We start from the raw sequence: 14,945 nt of genomic DNA on the forward strand, positions 1-14,945 counted from the left end.
AGTAGCCTGCCCCCGCCACCCTTAGCCAGGACAGGCAGACCTCACGGGGTCGGGTCTCGTAAGCGCGCCTGCGCGATTCCCGCCTGGCGGTAGGTGTCGTGAATGATGGATGCCAGGGGGCGAGGAATAACCACAGTCCACCTCACTCCGGATGTGTGAGTCAGTGCTCCTAGTGCCCGCTCAGCCGATGCTGCTAGCACGGAGTCCGCGATCCTGAAGCACCCGCTTTGCTGGCCTGAACATGGTGTGCACATACCCAGCTCTTGACTCCCAAAACGAGTCTTCTGCTCCCAGCTGAGCAAGGGATCTCACGGCGGCCAGAGGAAATGCTCCAAGGGCTCGTTGAAGGCTACCTCAAGAGAATGGATGCCCACATCAAGAGCTAGGAGCCATCTGCTGACCAACTCTAATGGCACCCTAACCTCAACCAAGCGGCAGCTTGTTTAGACCAGTGGTCTCCAACCTTTTTAAGTAGATCACTCTTGGCATTTAAAAGCAACCCAAGATCTACCATGTGCTGCCACCCTCCCACTGCCCAGCCGGTAAGTCTGTGGGGAGGGAAGGAGGGGCAGGTCAAGGCAGAGGGAGAAAAAATTATTTGGGGGCACACCTCCCCAGCAGGTAAGTCTCACCTGGCCTGGGCCCCACTCAACTCACCCCTGCTCCTGCCTCTGCGGCACTGTCCCTCAATGCAGGGGCATCCGGCCCCCCCATGCCCCCCCCCCCCACAGATTGACCTGCTTGGCTGGGGCACACTCTTGCATACACGCAGGCACTCAGCCCCCCACCCCAGCCTTGAATAGACTCCAAGAGGCTCCGAGAGCTGCCACAAGAGGCTCAGAAATCTGCCAGTGGATTGAGGTCCCCTGGTTTAGAGGTAAATTGTCTTGCCCTCAAAACAGAGAAGAGAAAACAGGAAGGAAAAGGAGAGAAATCCTGACCTATGGCCTAGTCCCCCCCTCCAGAAAGACTAGCAACTTCTGTGGATGAGTCTGTGGCTCAAGGATTGGACTCTTAAGGCACCTCAAGACCCATCACTGAACCATAGTAAAAGTCATCCTCCAATCGAGGGATTGCCAATGATTCCTGCCACTGTGAGACGGACCCGTTTGTTGTGCTGAAGGAATCACAAGCTCACCAAAGAAACTATAAGCCTCCATTAATAAAGGAGGTCACTGGGGGCACAACTCATTGCTTAGGACAAATAGAAAGAAAACAGGGAAGGAAGTTAAATTCCTGGGTTAATAACAAAGGATCTGGAAGGGGATGCCAAGCAGAGCCAGCAATCACTACCCCAAAATGAGCTGAAGAAGCCTATGGATACCAAGCAGTGAAATGGGGCCTAGAGACAAGTGGAGGAGTGATAGGAAAGCAGCCCCACACTTGCCCAGATCTTCCCCTGCCAGTCTCCTTTCTGGTCTGATAGATGGAAAGCTTGGCCAGAGCCAAGAGAAAGTTGACCAGGAAAGCCCAGGACTTACTGGGGCCACGGACAGGGAGTGCACAAGAGAAAAGGTGCAAGGAAAAGGGCAGGCAAAACCATAGCAGGAGGTTCCAAAGGAGGTAGAGAAGTGCCTACAACCTGGTACACTTTAGATAGGTGTGGGGTACAGTACACTGCGTTAGAGGGATCTTTTGGACTGACCCTTTTCTTCTGTTCTTAGGACAAACCGCCAGTTTTTCTCTCTGTTACACAGACTTCTCAACTGCTGTGTCAAGAGTCTCTGGATCCAGGATCCTATGGGCAAACCAGAATGAATGCACTTCTACCAGCGCACCTGGTTGGAAGCAGAAAAAGTAAATTTCTCTCTCTCAAAGACTAAAATTGAATTGACAATAACAACCGTCAAAGAAATGATGGAATTGAGTGTTTCAGACATTTTATGCAGATAAAGGTTTTGTCCTTGTTGTTTACATGAACATCATGCAGCCTTTTTAATATGATGATTCTGTGTTTGTTGCAGTTCATGTGAACCGGAGATGTAAACAGCACAGCTTCCTATACGGAAAAAAGGGTGACTGACTGAAAAATATAGCAGGATCCCGATAGCAGCATGTTGTCACGCCTGAAGGAAAATCAAGTGACTGTTCTAGACTAATTACTAACTGAAAGCAAGAGCAGCCAGCTATAAGGAAATAAATAATTAAAATTGCCATTAACTTAAAGAATACGATGAACAGACACTGAGTTGAACAAAAAATGATGGAAGCAACAGGTTCCCTTTTTTTTTTTTGCAATTTCTTAGTTGGTCAAATCAAAGGTATCATCTCTGAACCAAGATGATACCTAGTTTTGCTTATCTAGCCAGAGCAGAGCAATACAGCCTTGCCAGGGCCATTGGAGCTGAGCTGCCTTGCTTCCATTCCTACACTGAGGAAAGCACCGTTCTAGTAGTCCTACATCTTCCCCATGTAGAGATTGCATTTTTCTAAACTTTCTGTTTCTTGGAACCCTTAGAGCAGGGGTTCTCAAACTTTGAGATACCATGACCCCCTGGTGGCTGATCGACGAGCTACAGGGTCCCCTGCGTGGATTTGCAACCCCCTTTTAAAGTTGCTCCTGACCCCTGTGGGGGTTGTGACCCACAGTTTGAGAACTGCTGCCTTACGGTATCATAGTTCAACATATAATCAATTTGCAAAGGTGAATATGTAATTACAGTGGAATCTGGTTAATAAGTCACCGGGGTAACTCATCACTGTTTCATTAAGTTGATATGCTGAATCTTCGCAAAAGTCCTGTCAATTCATAGGAAAAACAACTTCAGCAAATTTATCCTCTCTTAGTATACTCATTTTAAAAGTGTAGAGGCATACTGTACTAAAGTCACAGTGGAAATTTGCTCCTGAAAATTAGTTGGTTTGAAAGGCATCTCTAGCAACCCTCAAGTCAGCTGATGTTCTCAAAGCATTGGATACTCTGCCATTTCATTTTGTAGATTTACCAGTTTTGGTGATGAGTGGATAAAAGAAAGCAAAGCAAAAAACCTTTATTTTATTCCATCATAATCATGTAATTCTTATATAATGAGCACTCTGAATTTTTACTAAGAAATTGTACATTAAACATTTCTCTGTAGTATTACTCAGCTCTGAGTGAGCCAGAGTGTATATTTTACACTCAGAATTCTTCATTGTAAATGTCAAAGATGCCTCAGGCACGCAAAATAAATGTGGTTGTGTATACTGTTAAAAGATATGCTGAAACCTGCAGATTCAAAGTAGAATCTTTAAATATTTCATTCAGATGCAAAGGTAATTGTGAAGCTACACCATGACAAAATAGGAGTTGGAATAGCAGCCATCTTACAGATTTCAAAGTGACCTGTAAATTATATTTGAGCAATCAGGGCTATGCTACTTTGTTAAACAAACGCATCATATTTTTTTACCTTAAGACCTTAGAAAAATCGGGCTGAAAGAGACTTCAGGAGATCAACTATCCAAGCTTCCTGCTCAAGGAGGGAGATCTCCACACCTAAATCATTTCAGCCAAGATTAAGAATATCAATTCTATATTTCTCTGCTTTGGCTCCAGAGACTTATATTATTAATCTCCTACTTTAATAGAAAGGGCAAGAGCATCAAATGTTAGGTGATTAAAAGCTCTTGACAGTGACTAAAAACACTTTTTTGTTGACCTTTCATACTTGTAGGCCCCTTTTAATGTAATTCACACCAAACCTGAATTATAATGAGATATATATATATATATCTGCTCCTTTTCTATCACACCGCTAATAAACTGTATATAATTTAATTTTCTTTTTAGCAGTCCTCTAACAGTTACAAACAAGATGTTTTGTGTTCCATATCAACACCTAATAGTTGAAAAGTATTTAACCGAAATTGTATACTAAACTTTTAAGGAAAATTTTGTTTGAAGCTCCAGATTAATCCACCACATACACCTTAATCTAAATAAGATGACAGATGGGACACTTGACTAACATGCCCCTATATCATACTAGGTGCCTTTTAATTAAATAAAAAGAGAGCACAATAATCCAAATCTTTTAAAATACATTTTATTAATCTATTTGATGATAATTTTAAAAAATTAAATATTTAAATCTTATGCAGTGAGGTGGAAACTTCAAATGACCAAACACTCCGAATTACCATTTTGCTGCAGTATACACAGGAACAGTTTATTTTAGGAGTTACTTCTAACGTGATCCTTGAGTTACAGAACAGTTTCTTGAGAGCGTGTTGAACTCTGACAATACGTTTCACATATATCAATGTGATATACAAAAAATAAAATTAATTAAAAAAAAAAGAAATAAAGAAAAAAAACTCAAGACCACAACAAACTGGGTACAAAAAATATGGGACAGGCATTTTGAAGTCAACTACTCTGCATATAGGTCTCATACTTAATGCTGCTGGTACTGTGTTGTCATAATTCAAAGGGTATTGGAACAATGAAGCTAGTGTTCCTTTGATGCACAAGCATAAACGTTAAGACTCCAAATACTGTGGTTTGTTTTGCAAAACATGCAAAAAGCCCCCAAATTTTGAAAATCTTCAGAAGGAAAAATGAAAAATGAAAGCAGCTGGAAAACGTAAGCATTTACAAGCATCGAATAGGCCCTTTAGAGTTTATTTTAAACAACGTATGTTAAACCCCTTCATTCTCAGGTAAAAGGTTAAGAGGCCGAGAGATATATCGTCTGCGAGGGTGAGGATACTGGAGGTTGGCAGTGTCAGCATCGCAAGAGTGCTCTATCAGAGGAGGAGGAGGTAGGAGCTGGGCATGACTGGACCATCTTGATCCAGCCCGTGGGGAATCCAGAGGGGGAAAGAAATACCTGAAACAATTAAGACAGGAACAAAACACCAAAACAAAAAAGAAAACAAAACAAAACAAAAACAGAAGAAAAAGAGAAAAGTAGTAAATACAAGGAGAACCAAAGGGGAGAAAAGACATGCTGGAAAAAAAAAAAAGCTTTAGTATATCCATGCCAAAACCAATAGAGTGTAATAGCAAAAATCAAGCCCTAATTCAAAACAAGTTTCCAGATTTGCTCAAACAGTTCTTTAAAGAAAACTGCATGTTTCCACTCGAAGTATAGAAAAAGTATAATGTGAAATACTTCTAACAGGCATTTTACAAAGGAATAAGTTACTTTGTAAATTAAAAAGATTTTCTAGCACAACTATCAACATCTTTCTCTGATGCTCGCTCTCTCCAATAATTCATGCTTATTAACAGAGCTTTTAGTAACACTTCATTTGCAACACCAGGCACACATTAAATAATATGCGAATACATATGTTGCATTTACATCTAATTCAGATTAATCTCACTGCACATTTTAAGATAGATATAAAACCACTGCATTGTTTTTACAACAGTTATCTTTCATAGTATACAGCTGCAAAGAATGACTATTGTTTCCATGAAATACAATCACTGTATGTATTTACAGGTTTCTACAAAAGCCTCAGGATAAATTTAAGATTTCCGGTAAACTCAAAGCTCTAGGAATTATGCCATTCTTCTGCCATTTCTATTATGACTTACCCGTAATATGCATTAATTTATTATAGCTATTAAAATATCTCTAAACATTATCTGTTGTGTTTATAGCTCTGTGGAGAACATTTACAGAATGCAGAGGCCAAGTAATTTATGAAATTCTGCGACAGTCAACATTGGAAGCTGATTTTTGATGTTTAATAAATTAGAATGTTGTGCTTAGAAGGAATCCGCTAATCCATGAAATCACAACATAGGGGAATGTGGCATACATCAGAAAAAGTACTTTTTAGTGAGGATGAATAAACTATGACAGTGCTTACAAAACATTTCTTGGAAGTGGTTAAGTTATAAATGTAACATTACCAAACTAATTTAAACTATCATCTGTACAATTGTCAAATCACACTGTTAGCCTTAAAGGAATAAGACAGCAATTTCCGCATATTAAAAATCATTTACAAAGTTGTGATGTTTAGGAACCTTACTTATATAATTAAGCACTATGAAACGTAAAGCAAATAAACACTCAGAACAATTTTAATGAAAATTAACTGACTTTAATGGTCATTAGGCCATCTTCCCCCTCTTCCCATCCCACTTAAGAACAACAATTTTCTTTAATTTCATGAATTTTCCAGGAAAAAAAAAAACACCTGTCTTGGTGGAAATTTGTCTCATCAAGAAGCCTCTCCAATTATCTTTCTTTCTGAAGTTCCAACATTATCAAACTTTGCTGGCTAATACAAAAAGGTATACAAGATTTTTTTTAAAGGCCTTTTTGCGTTTAGTAGTTAGCAGGCTGCTGGTGTCTTGGGAGAGGTCAAACGGCGTTGGGGAAGGGAAAAAGGAGTTCATTTTCCATTCCTGTGTGCATGCAACAAGCAGCAAAACAGCAAAGTTACTCCAGTTAGCTTGGTATCAGCTCTGTTTTCTGTTAAAAAGGACATAATACAAATGGAGAAGGGAAAATGCATCACAAATCTAGACACACATTATCAGTACAAATAAGAACACAGCACTACTGACTGTAGTTTTTTCCAATAATTTTAATTTCAGTCATTCCAAAATAATTTTGGTCACTAACTTGGTTGAACATAAGGATTTTGACACATTTAATCCTTAGACGATTAAAATCTTGTTATAGGTTAAATGCCTCTTTAGTGTTTAAAACATACTATCACTGAAAGTCACTACCTAAAAATACAGATTACAAGCTATTTAATTCTGCCTTTGACTGTATTTGCTCACATACCACATGCATCTTTTCCCAAAAAATTAGCCTTCCAAAATTAGGTGCATGTCTTAAGCAGGGAAGCTGATTTTTTGCTCAAAATAGCAGCAGTTGCATTTCTATTCAGGCAGGCTTTAGTGAGTCAACTGATTTCATGGCTCGCTGTAATCTACTTTATTCCTATTAATTGCTCCTCGCTAAACAGGTATTAATGACTCTCTCTTTTTTTTTTTTTTTTTTTTTTTTTTTTTTAAGAGGCTTGATCAAGCGGTCCTTTCTTCAGCAATTTTGGTGCCGAATTTTCAATTTAACTACTCCTGGACTCCCAGTTCCTATTTTAACCTGCAGACTGTTTTTAGCTCATTTCAAAATCCTTGGTCTGCCCATGGAGTCCAGTCTTCAGCAGCAGCTAGTTTCACGTTTGTGCCTAAGCATCCAAGAGCTACTGAAAATTCAGTTGTGAAAGGATTAACACAGCAGCTTTTGCCTAAACAGGAAAGGGAGGGTGGGCTAGCTGAAGATGAGGCTGTGTTCCTGTTGCCTATGGCCATAAGTCTGGGGGTGGGAAGGAAACTTTTTTCCTTCATTCTGCCTTTCCAAAAGCAATGGGCATGTTTTATCTCATCTTGAGTGGGTGTGGTATGAGAGAAAATACGGTATACCAATCTGGTCACTGATCAATATATACTTCATTTTTATTAAGCATTTTAGTTTTCTGAAATATATTAGAACTATGGAATTTACACACACACAAGTATATGTGATCACAAAATGGCTGTATAATTTTTAAAAGGCAAGATCCCATGTAGTCTTGTTGCAGTATATGGTCGTGAAATCTCAGGAATTCACCACTTACAGAAGAATTGTACTTAACAATCACTTCTTTAATTTAGGAAAAAAAAGCTGTATTTCCAGCACTATAGTTGCAAATATAATCTTGAATATATGCACCATTCCATTCTGAGACTGCAGAGAGCTGGAAACAAGCTAAGTGCAAACAGACCCATTCATCTCAATGAAGGGCTCTAGAGAGTCTACAACTTATCTTAATTTTTTTCCAAGCTGATATTATATCCAATGTTTTTCCTGCGTAAGTTATATCTGCTGGAACTAAAGGACCAATTTCTTGCTTTCTTACTCTATGATTTAGTCTATGGCCACCTTGTGCACTCCCACTTTTCACCCCCAAGGGAAAGTTAATTGCCTTAATACATGTTTCCCACAATCAATGGAGCAAGGCAGTGCTGTAGTTCAGTTTAAAGTCCAAAAAAGTGGGGGGTAGGTGGGCGCTCTGGAGTGTATTTATGTACGAGTCACAGTTATGTCTGTATAGGAATGCAAAGGGAAGTATAGCTTGGTGATAAAATAAATGTATTATGTAGAATTTAACCTCAGTGAGCTGTAAAGAACAGGGCCTTCAACGTGCCCTGTATGATCATGCCTTGTATGATCGTATCTATATAATTATATTAAAAATGCAAGGTTCAGGAATTTAGTACAGACTCTTTCAAACTCATTTAACTGAAAGTTTTTAATATGTATAGAACATGAGTGTCATTCTAACAGAAACATAATAAAAAAAGCAATTAATAATTCCAAAAAAATAATTCAGAAAAGAACTCTAAGTTAATCAGCCTAGGTATGTAAGAAAATCAGCTGGAAATAAGAGCTAGTTGCTTCCTGTTAGAAGGCAAGCACAGATTATTGTCTCCTTCCGCATTACCTTCCTACATTATCTCAGCACAAATATGATCTGTAGTTGGTAGCCTTCCTAAGCACTTAGCTATGTACCTCAAACAATAAGACAATTACACTGCATTAAAACAGTGTTGTCTCTCCCTGTTTGAAACTACTGAAGATGTTTTAAAAAGTACAAAAAAAGAGGTGAGTGGAAACAATTTTTCAAAACAGTCTTGAGTGTTTAAAAGAATGGTTCCATTTGTTTTATGGTTTTGCTGGTTCCCCATCTACTGACACTGGCATCGTATACAAATCTCAGAGCTACAATTCAATCTGTAGAAACATTAGTACAGTAATAAATAACTTTAAAGTATCATTAACATACCTAAGAACCATAAGCAAAAAACAAAATTCAGTACAATTAAAAGTTAAATAGTTTACAGAAGAGTCAATACATTCCAAAATTCCAGTCTCAAGTTAGCCTACCTGCCAGCAAATGATCCATTTAGTGAATTCTGGAAGCTTGTATTGGCTGAACCTAAAGAAGCATTAAAAATGCCCTGCTGAGAACTACCATTGACTGGACTCCCGTTACCTTTCAGAATGCCAGTGCACTTCCAGTTGTCCATGTAATTAGCTAAAAATAAATAAAATGAATTCACTTTCCACCCCCAAATTCAAGAACATTTGATAATATCACAACTTTGACAGATATTCAGCCCATGGAAATCGGAGAAGTTTGACAATTTAATGCACTACATCAGTGTAAAAAACAAGTGTCCACCTGACTTCATAACAGCTTGAGATTCTCTCACAGTCCATCGTAAATTTAAATAGAAGCTTGTTCCAGAAGCCACAGAAAATTAAACGTTTGCTTCCCCATTATTGGGCTGAGTGACAGACCAAATAAGAGTGACAGACTACATAATTCAATACATTTCCAGCAGGGAAGTATTCTTTTCAGAGAGAAGTTCCTGGTCTCCCTGAAAAGATAAAGATTTGTGAACTAGCTACAGCAAAGAGCTGCACAGGACCACCCAGGTATTTCACCTGTTTTCTGCAGCCCCTCTCTCTCTTTTTTTTTTTTTTTTGTGCACAGCTTCCTTCTCCTATTGGCTATAAAGGATTGTGGTTGTGCTCCAGCAGAATGGAAAAGCAGCACCCTTTGGAGTAAAGGTTGCAACAATCAGTTGAGTGGACTTGTTCTTAATTTAGAAGCCCATTGTAATGAAGCAGATCACAAACCACCCCTATACAAAAAGGCAGGTTAAACTGTATTTTCGTGATATTAATTGTAGTAAGCATGAATGCAGTATGTTTAATGTTCAAAAATTAATTTGGGTCAGCTTGAAAATAAAAGTCAGACTTTTGACAGAAACCGTGGGGAGAACAGGCATATGCAGCTCCCAAACCTGAACCTTAAGAGAGAGAAATTCAGACGAGAAGCATTTAAAATGTAGGCTTATTGAAAACATTATGAAGTCCATGGACAGCAAAAAAAATAAGTCTGATGTCTGTGCGCTACGAAAAGTCTGGTCTGGCACAAGACCGCCTCAACATAATCAATAGAAGGGAGTGAAAATTCTTTTGACGTGTAGTTAGAGAAGAAGAAATGCCTACAAAAGACAATCAGCATTTCATAACTTAGAATTCTGTATATGTCTGACATGTAGCTGGACCATGTAGGCTCATTAACCAAAGTCACTTATGAATTCTTATCATTTGAATCTGAAGTAAGCATTTTGGATCACAAATTATGGTTACGAACCTACCTAAATCACAGTGGAAATTTGGGGTACAGCAGCACCTTTAATCTCTTTCTGCTGTACAGACCCCCCTCCCTCTGAGTGGACAAGAAGCAAGTAATGCCATGGTTTTTGTCTCTAGACCACTCAGTTGGCAAAGGGAAAGGGACACCATGGCGAAAAGAACAAGATTAAAGGCACTGCCATCCCACAAACTTCCATCATGATTTAGGTAGGTGCCTAATTAAAATGCATGCTATTATCGTGGTCTAAGTAAAACATGGAACAAAGTGCCCCATTATGTCCATATACAGAAGGTTTGACCTCCTTTTTCCAAACGCACACAGGAGTACTAAGACTTGTTCACAAATTCAAAGGCCTTGTGCAGGAAGAAATTAAATTTCTCTATAGATTCTCCCAAAAGTCAGTATTCAGTTGAAGTAGATAAAATATCTGACCTGCACTGCTCTTACCTTTCCATAGCCTAACACAGCCATCATCACCAGATGATGCAAGCACTGTGCCAGTAATATTCCAGCTCACTCGCCAGACCTGGGAGTTGTGATTATCAAACTGAGCCACTATGTGAATTTCAAATTTTGTTAATCCTCCAGAAGAAGTCAGTTCTTTCCTGTTAAAAGAAAATATATATGAGGGTAAAAGTCTGCAAAAAAGAAGAATGTTAAGGCAGGAGAAACATTTAGACTAGGGATAGAAATAACACATAAACCAGTGTAAGTGATCAGAATCTGAAATTTGGTGTACAACCACTTTCAAAACGGCAGAAACCAGTTTAAGATAAACCTGGATGGATTCAGTATCAGACTTAACTGATTTACGTTAAATCAGTTCATTGAACTTCTATCCTAGATCCCCTCCAAATTCAAGTTAACTCACAGTCCCCCAGCATCCCAGGATGCTTTCAACCTTCCTTACAACTCCCCCCCACTTGCAGAGTAGGCAGGCGAGCCTTGGCCCAAGTTTTCCACTTCAGCCACGAAGGGAGGCATGCTCTAGCACCCCCTAGCCTCTGGCCTGGGCCACTGCAGGCATGTGACTACATTTCCAGAATCAAAAGTGAGTGTCTGTTCACTTATTTATTGGTTCAAACTATGCAGTTTACACTAACCTGCAAAGACTGAATCAATTCAGTCTTGGACTTTTGGATCATCTGTACTTAGCCTTTAAGTTCTAAAAACCCAAGTTTTCTTGAATGTGTAGTTTTCCAAGAAGTGTGCATGACAATAATGTGTTGGACTCATTAAGCAAAATAGTTTTGCTAGTTCACTGGTTGCCTTAAACAAGACATGTCAAAACTGGTAACCTACCAAAGCTGGCAGCATGGTGATAAAACATGTTGTGCTATTCCACACACTGTCTCCTGGAAACAGCTGTGCCACTTTAGCAAGTAAGCTAATTAGCTCTGCTGAGAAATGTAACTTTTTAACCCAGATTTCATACTAATAATGGACTAACACCACTTATGGCAGTTCACTACATCCAGTCATGAGCCAGCATGTACACAGCAGTACAGTATATTTCAGCACAGTACAGGCTAGCATAAACATATGCCATAACGACAGTACAGACATACCAGATGATTGCTAAAAGCACTTCTTTCTGAATAGACTTGTTAAAATAGTTAATACTGTGGCAGGGCACTTGGTGTGCCCACCACTTTAACAGGTCAGACAGTCTGCAGAACCACTGGCAGGTGACGTCACGCCTAATTAGGGAGTCAGCAGACTCAGGGGATGGCAAGTGAGGCCAGGCCTGATCAGGGGAGCGACCTGATTGCAGTGGGGATGCATGATTGGAAGAGGGCTGGGCTTAGACAGGGTATAAGTCCAGACCCTAGGAACAGGGCTAGCAGTAACATCCTGGGGGTTGTGGAAGAAACATAACCCAGCAGAAAGGTTGCAGCTCCTGACTGCCAGTATGGAGAATAACGTTTTAGGCCTGTGAAGATTCGGGTAGGCACTATGGGGATGGAGGAGGTTCCTGGGGACCCAGAGGGGATCCAGAGCCCTGGAAAGGGGGCCGAGTGCCTGTGCCTGTTGAGAGGACAGGTAAGGCCGGAAAGAGTAGTCTAGTGAGAGGCCCGGACAGCCCAAAGAGCGAAGGGCTGTGTGCATGGGACCTAGAAAGAGGCCAGCCCAGCCCAGCTGAAGAGAGGCTGTGCATACAAGGATCTAGAGAAAGGCAAGGCCAGCCTGGAGCAGGGCTAGATTGGGGGGCCTACTGAGGGGCCAGGTGAGCCCTGAGTGAGGACCTGAGCATCAGGGAGACCTGGTAAAAGAGGCCTAGGCATGCCCTGCAAGTGAGGCACAGTACAGGGGCCCATTGAGGGGTCCAGGGGTGCCCAGAGAAGAAAGGGGCTGTGTAACATGATCCAGGCAGAGCTTCAGGCCCACTGAGAGAGAGTGACTGATCCATGGAGGGGCCCAAGAAGGTGTACCCATGGAGATGGTGGGACTAATGGCCTGAATAACTGATCAAGGACTTCAACTGGCCAACGCTGGGGCCAGGGCCTCAGACAGGCCAAAAGGTGAAAAACCCATCACGAGGGACAGCCAGAGGTGGACTGCCTGGAGTCTCGACTGGCCTGTCAGTGGGGCCAGGGCCTAGAGAGGCACAAAGGTCCCTGGATGAGGACCACTGCTGAGAGAAAGGGGTCAGAGGGTATGCAGCATGGATTACAATGGCTGGCACTAAGCCATCTGAAGATGGGGTTCAAGTGCAAGCTGGGGGCCACAGATAGGGAACAAGAATAGAGATGGAGTCCAGATCGAAAATGGGGGCCTAGGAGAGGCGCAGGACATCTAGGGGTAGCCCAGGGAGATGGATGGAAAATCAGGTAGACCTGAAGACTGGTCCCGAGTAAGACCTAAAACTGTACACCTTGCTGGAGCTGGTTGGCATGGTGGGGCTGATGTGGTGGGGCAGCCTCCATGAAATACCACACATGGGCCACTCCGGAAAGCCTCAGCCCCCACTGCCTTGGGGGGTGACCCTCTGGAGGGGGAAGGATAAGAGCATAACCCAACAGAAAAGCACTGGGCAAGAGAAAATATGTGGACCAGCAGGCCCGGGGAGAAAGACCTGAGGCCTAAATTGCATGAGAGACCTAGGGGTCTGAGGGCCCAGAGAAGAGCTGTACCAGTAACAAGCACCTGTAAGAATTAGGCCTGTGCAGAGCGGCTAGTATTTGCTTCAGATTCAGCCAATTCGGGGGACAGGGATTCGATTTGGTGATCTGAATCGCTGTCCCAAATCAATTTGGAGATTCGGCTGCCGCCAAATCAGCCAAATCTCCGAATCAACAGGCCCCATCCCCTGCCCACTCTCCCAGCCCTGTCAATGGCTACCCTGCCCGGCCCCAGCGTCTTGGCTCTTAAAAAGCGCCGCACTCACCAGCTCTTGCCAGGCGAGGAGAGGGTGGGGGCAAGCCCCACTGCCTGTGGGGGAACTCTGCCACAAGCCCCGAGAGGTCTGAAAGCTGCTGCAGCAGCCGGTAAGTGCGGGGCTTTTTAAAGTGCTGGGATGCTAGGGCCAGGCAGAGCAGCCATTAATGGGGCTGGGAGAGCGGGCAAGGGTCGTGGTAAGGCTCGGGGGGGAGGGGGAAGCAGGCAGAGGATGGGGCCTGGCGGGGGTCCCCCCATGGTTCTCTCCTCTCTCCCCGCCCCGCTACTTACCAGGAGAGTCCGAGTCCAGCCCCCTGCCGCAGCGAGCAGGAACTGCCCGAATCTCCCCGAATCAATTCTGAGAGCTTTAAATCAATTCGGACCTTTTTAATGGTCTCCCAATTCAATTCAGATTCAGAAATTCGGCTGTCAAATTGGGAGGAATCTCCTCCGAATCGAATCAGCACCTGAAGCTTCGCATGGCCCTAGTAAGAATGTCATCTGCAAGTCACGGGACACAGTGTAGGACAGGTACGGAGCCGTGTAACTGACCCATGAGGCCAGGACCACAAGTCAGGGGTCATTATAGTAAGATCAGGGCAGCCTTCCACAACATGTATATCTAATAACATTCAAGACATGGCGGGCAAGAGTGGGGCGGACTGTCCCTAAAACAAGGTGTTATCCAAAAATTTTTGGGTGCCCTGGTACATGTTACAAATACAAATAATTTGTTTTGCTTCCAGAGAGTAAGACGACATAATTACGTAATTTTGTATTAAGAATCTGCTTCAAAAGCTCACCTTAGAGGTTTTAGCGTGAAAATTCGTACATCTTTGGTTGCCACAGCTAAGATATGGAAGGATCTTCCTAGGTTTGGAGCAAATGCAATATCATGCACAGGATCAGTGACTGTCATGAGAGCTTCTGCTTTTGCATACTTCCTAAAGAACAACAGACAAGTTATGTATTAATTGAGACCCAATAAAAGGTTTAATGATTCAAATAATGTGGAAGGAAATACTGTAAGTGACCAGAGCCAAGACTATCAAATACAGAATAACATTTTCTTCATAGAAATTCAATAAATATTTTTAATTAATTTCTTAAAATATAGTCACAAACTACCATATTTTCACCCATACATCCCACAGGGTATACGCGATGTTACAAAAAAAATGGATGGGTGCAGGCTATTGACAGACTTTTTTCCCCCGCAGGGCCCAGGCAGGCTGGGCCGCGCCGCCATTGCTGAGGGGGCTGGGGCAGGCTGCACCGCCTCCCCGCTGAGCCCGGGCAGGCTGGGCTGCACTGCCATGGGGACCGGGGCCGGGCTGTGCCACAGGGGCTGAGGCCAGGCTGCACTACTGCCGCGGGGGCCGGGGCGGGCTGAACCG

At 42.3% G+C, this 14,945-nt stretch overlaps 1 protein-coding gene across 1 annotated transcript in view; it reads right to left on the reverse strand.

Annotated features, from left to right (window-relative positions):
• Positions 1-1,845: 1,845 nt before the first annotated feature.
• The window catches only part of SEH1L (SEH1 like nucleoporin), a gene marked incomplete at its 5' end in the record, with an annotated part of 23,273 nt that continues 10,173 nt past the window's right edge, over positions 1,846-14,945 (reverse strand). The window contains 4 exons of the mRNA XM_025204742.1: positions 1,846-4,814; positions 8,886-9,036; positions 10,618-10,775; positions 14,352-14,492. Coding sequence (XP_025060527.1) covers positions 4,625-4,814; positions 8,886-9,036; positions 10,618-10,775; positions 14,352-14,492 — 640 coding nt within the window. The remainder of the gene's footprint in view (positions 4,815-8,885; positions 9,037-10,617; positions 10,776-14,351; positions 14,493-14,945) is intronic.

The sequence above is a fragment of the Alligator sinensis genome, unplaced genomic scaffold (assembly GCF_000455745.1).
Source record: "Alligator sinensis unplaced genomic scaffold, ASM45574v1 scaffold515_1, whole genome shotgun sequence".
Classification (NCBI taxonomy): Eukaryota; Metazoa; Chordata; order Crocodylia; family Alligatoridae; genus Alligator; species Alligator sinensis.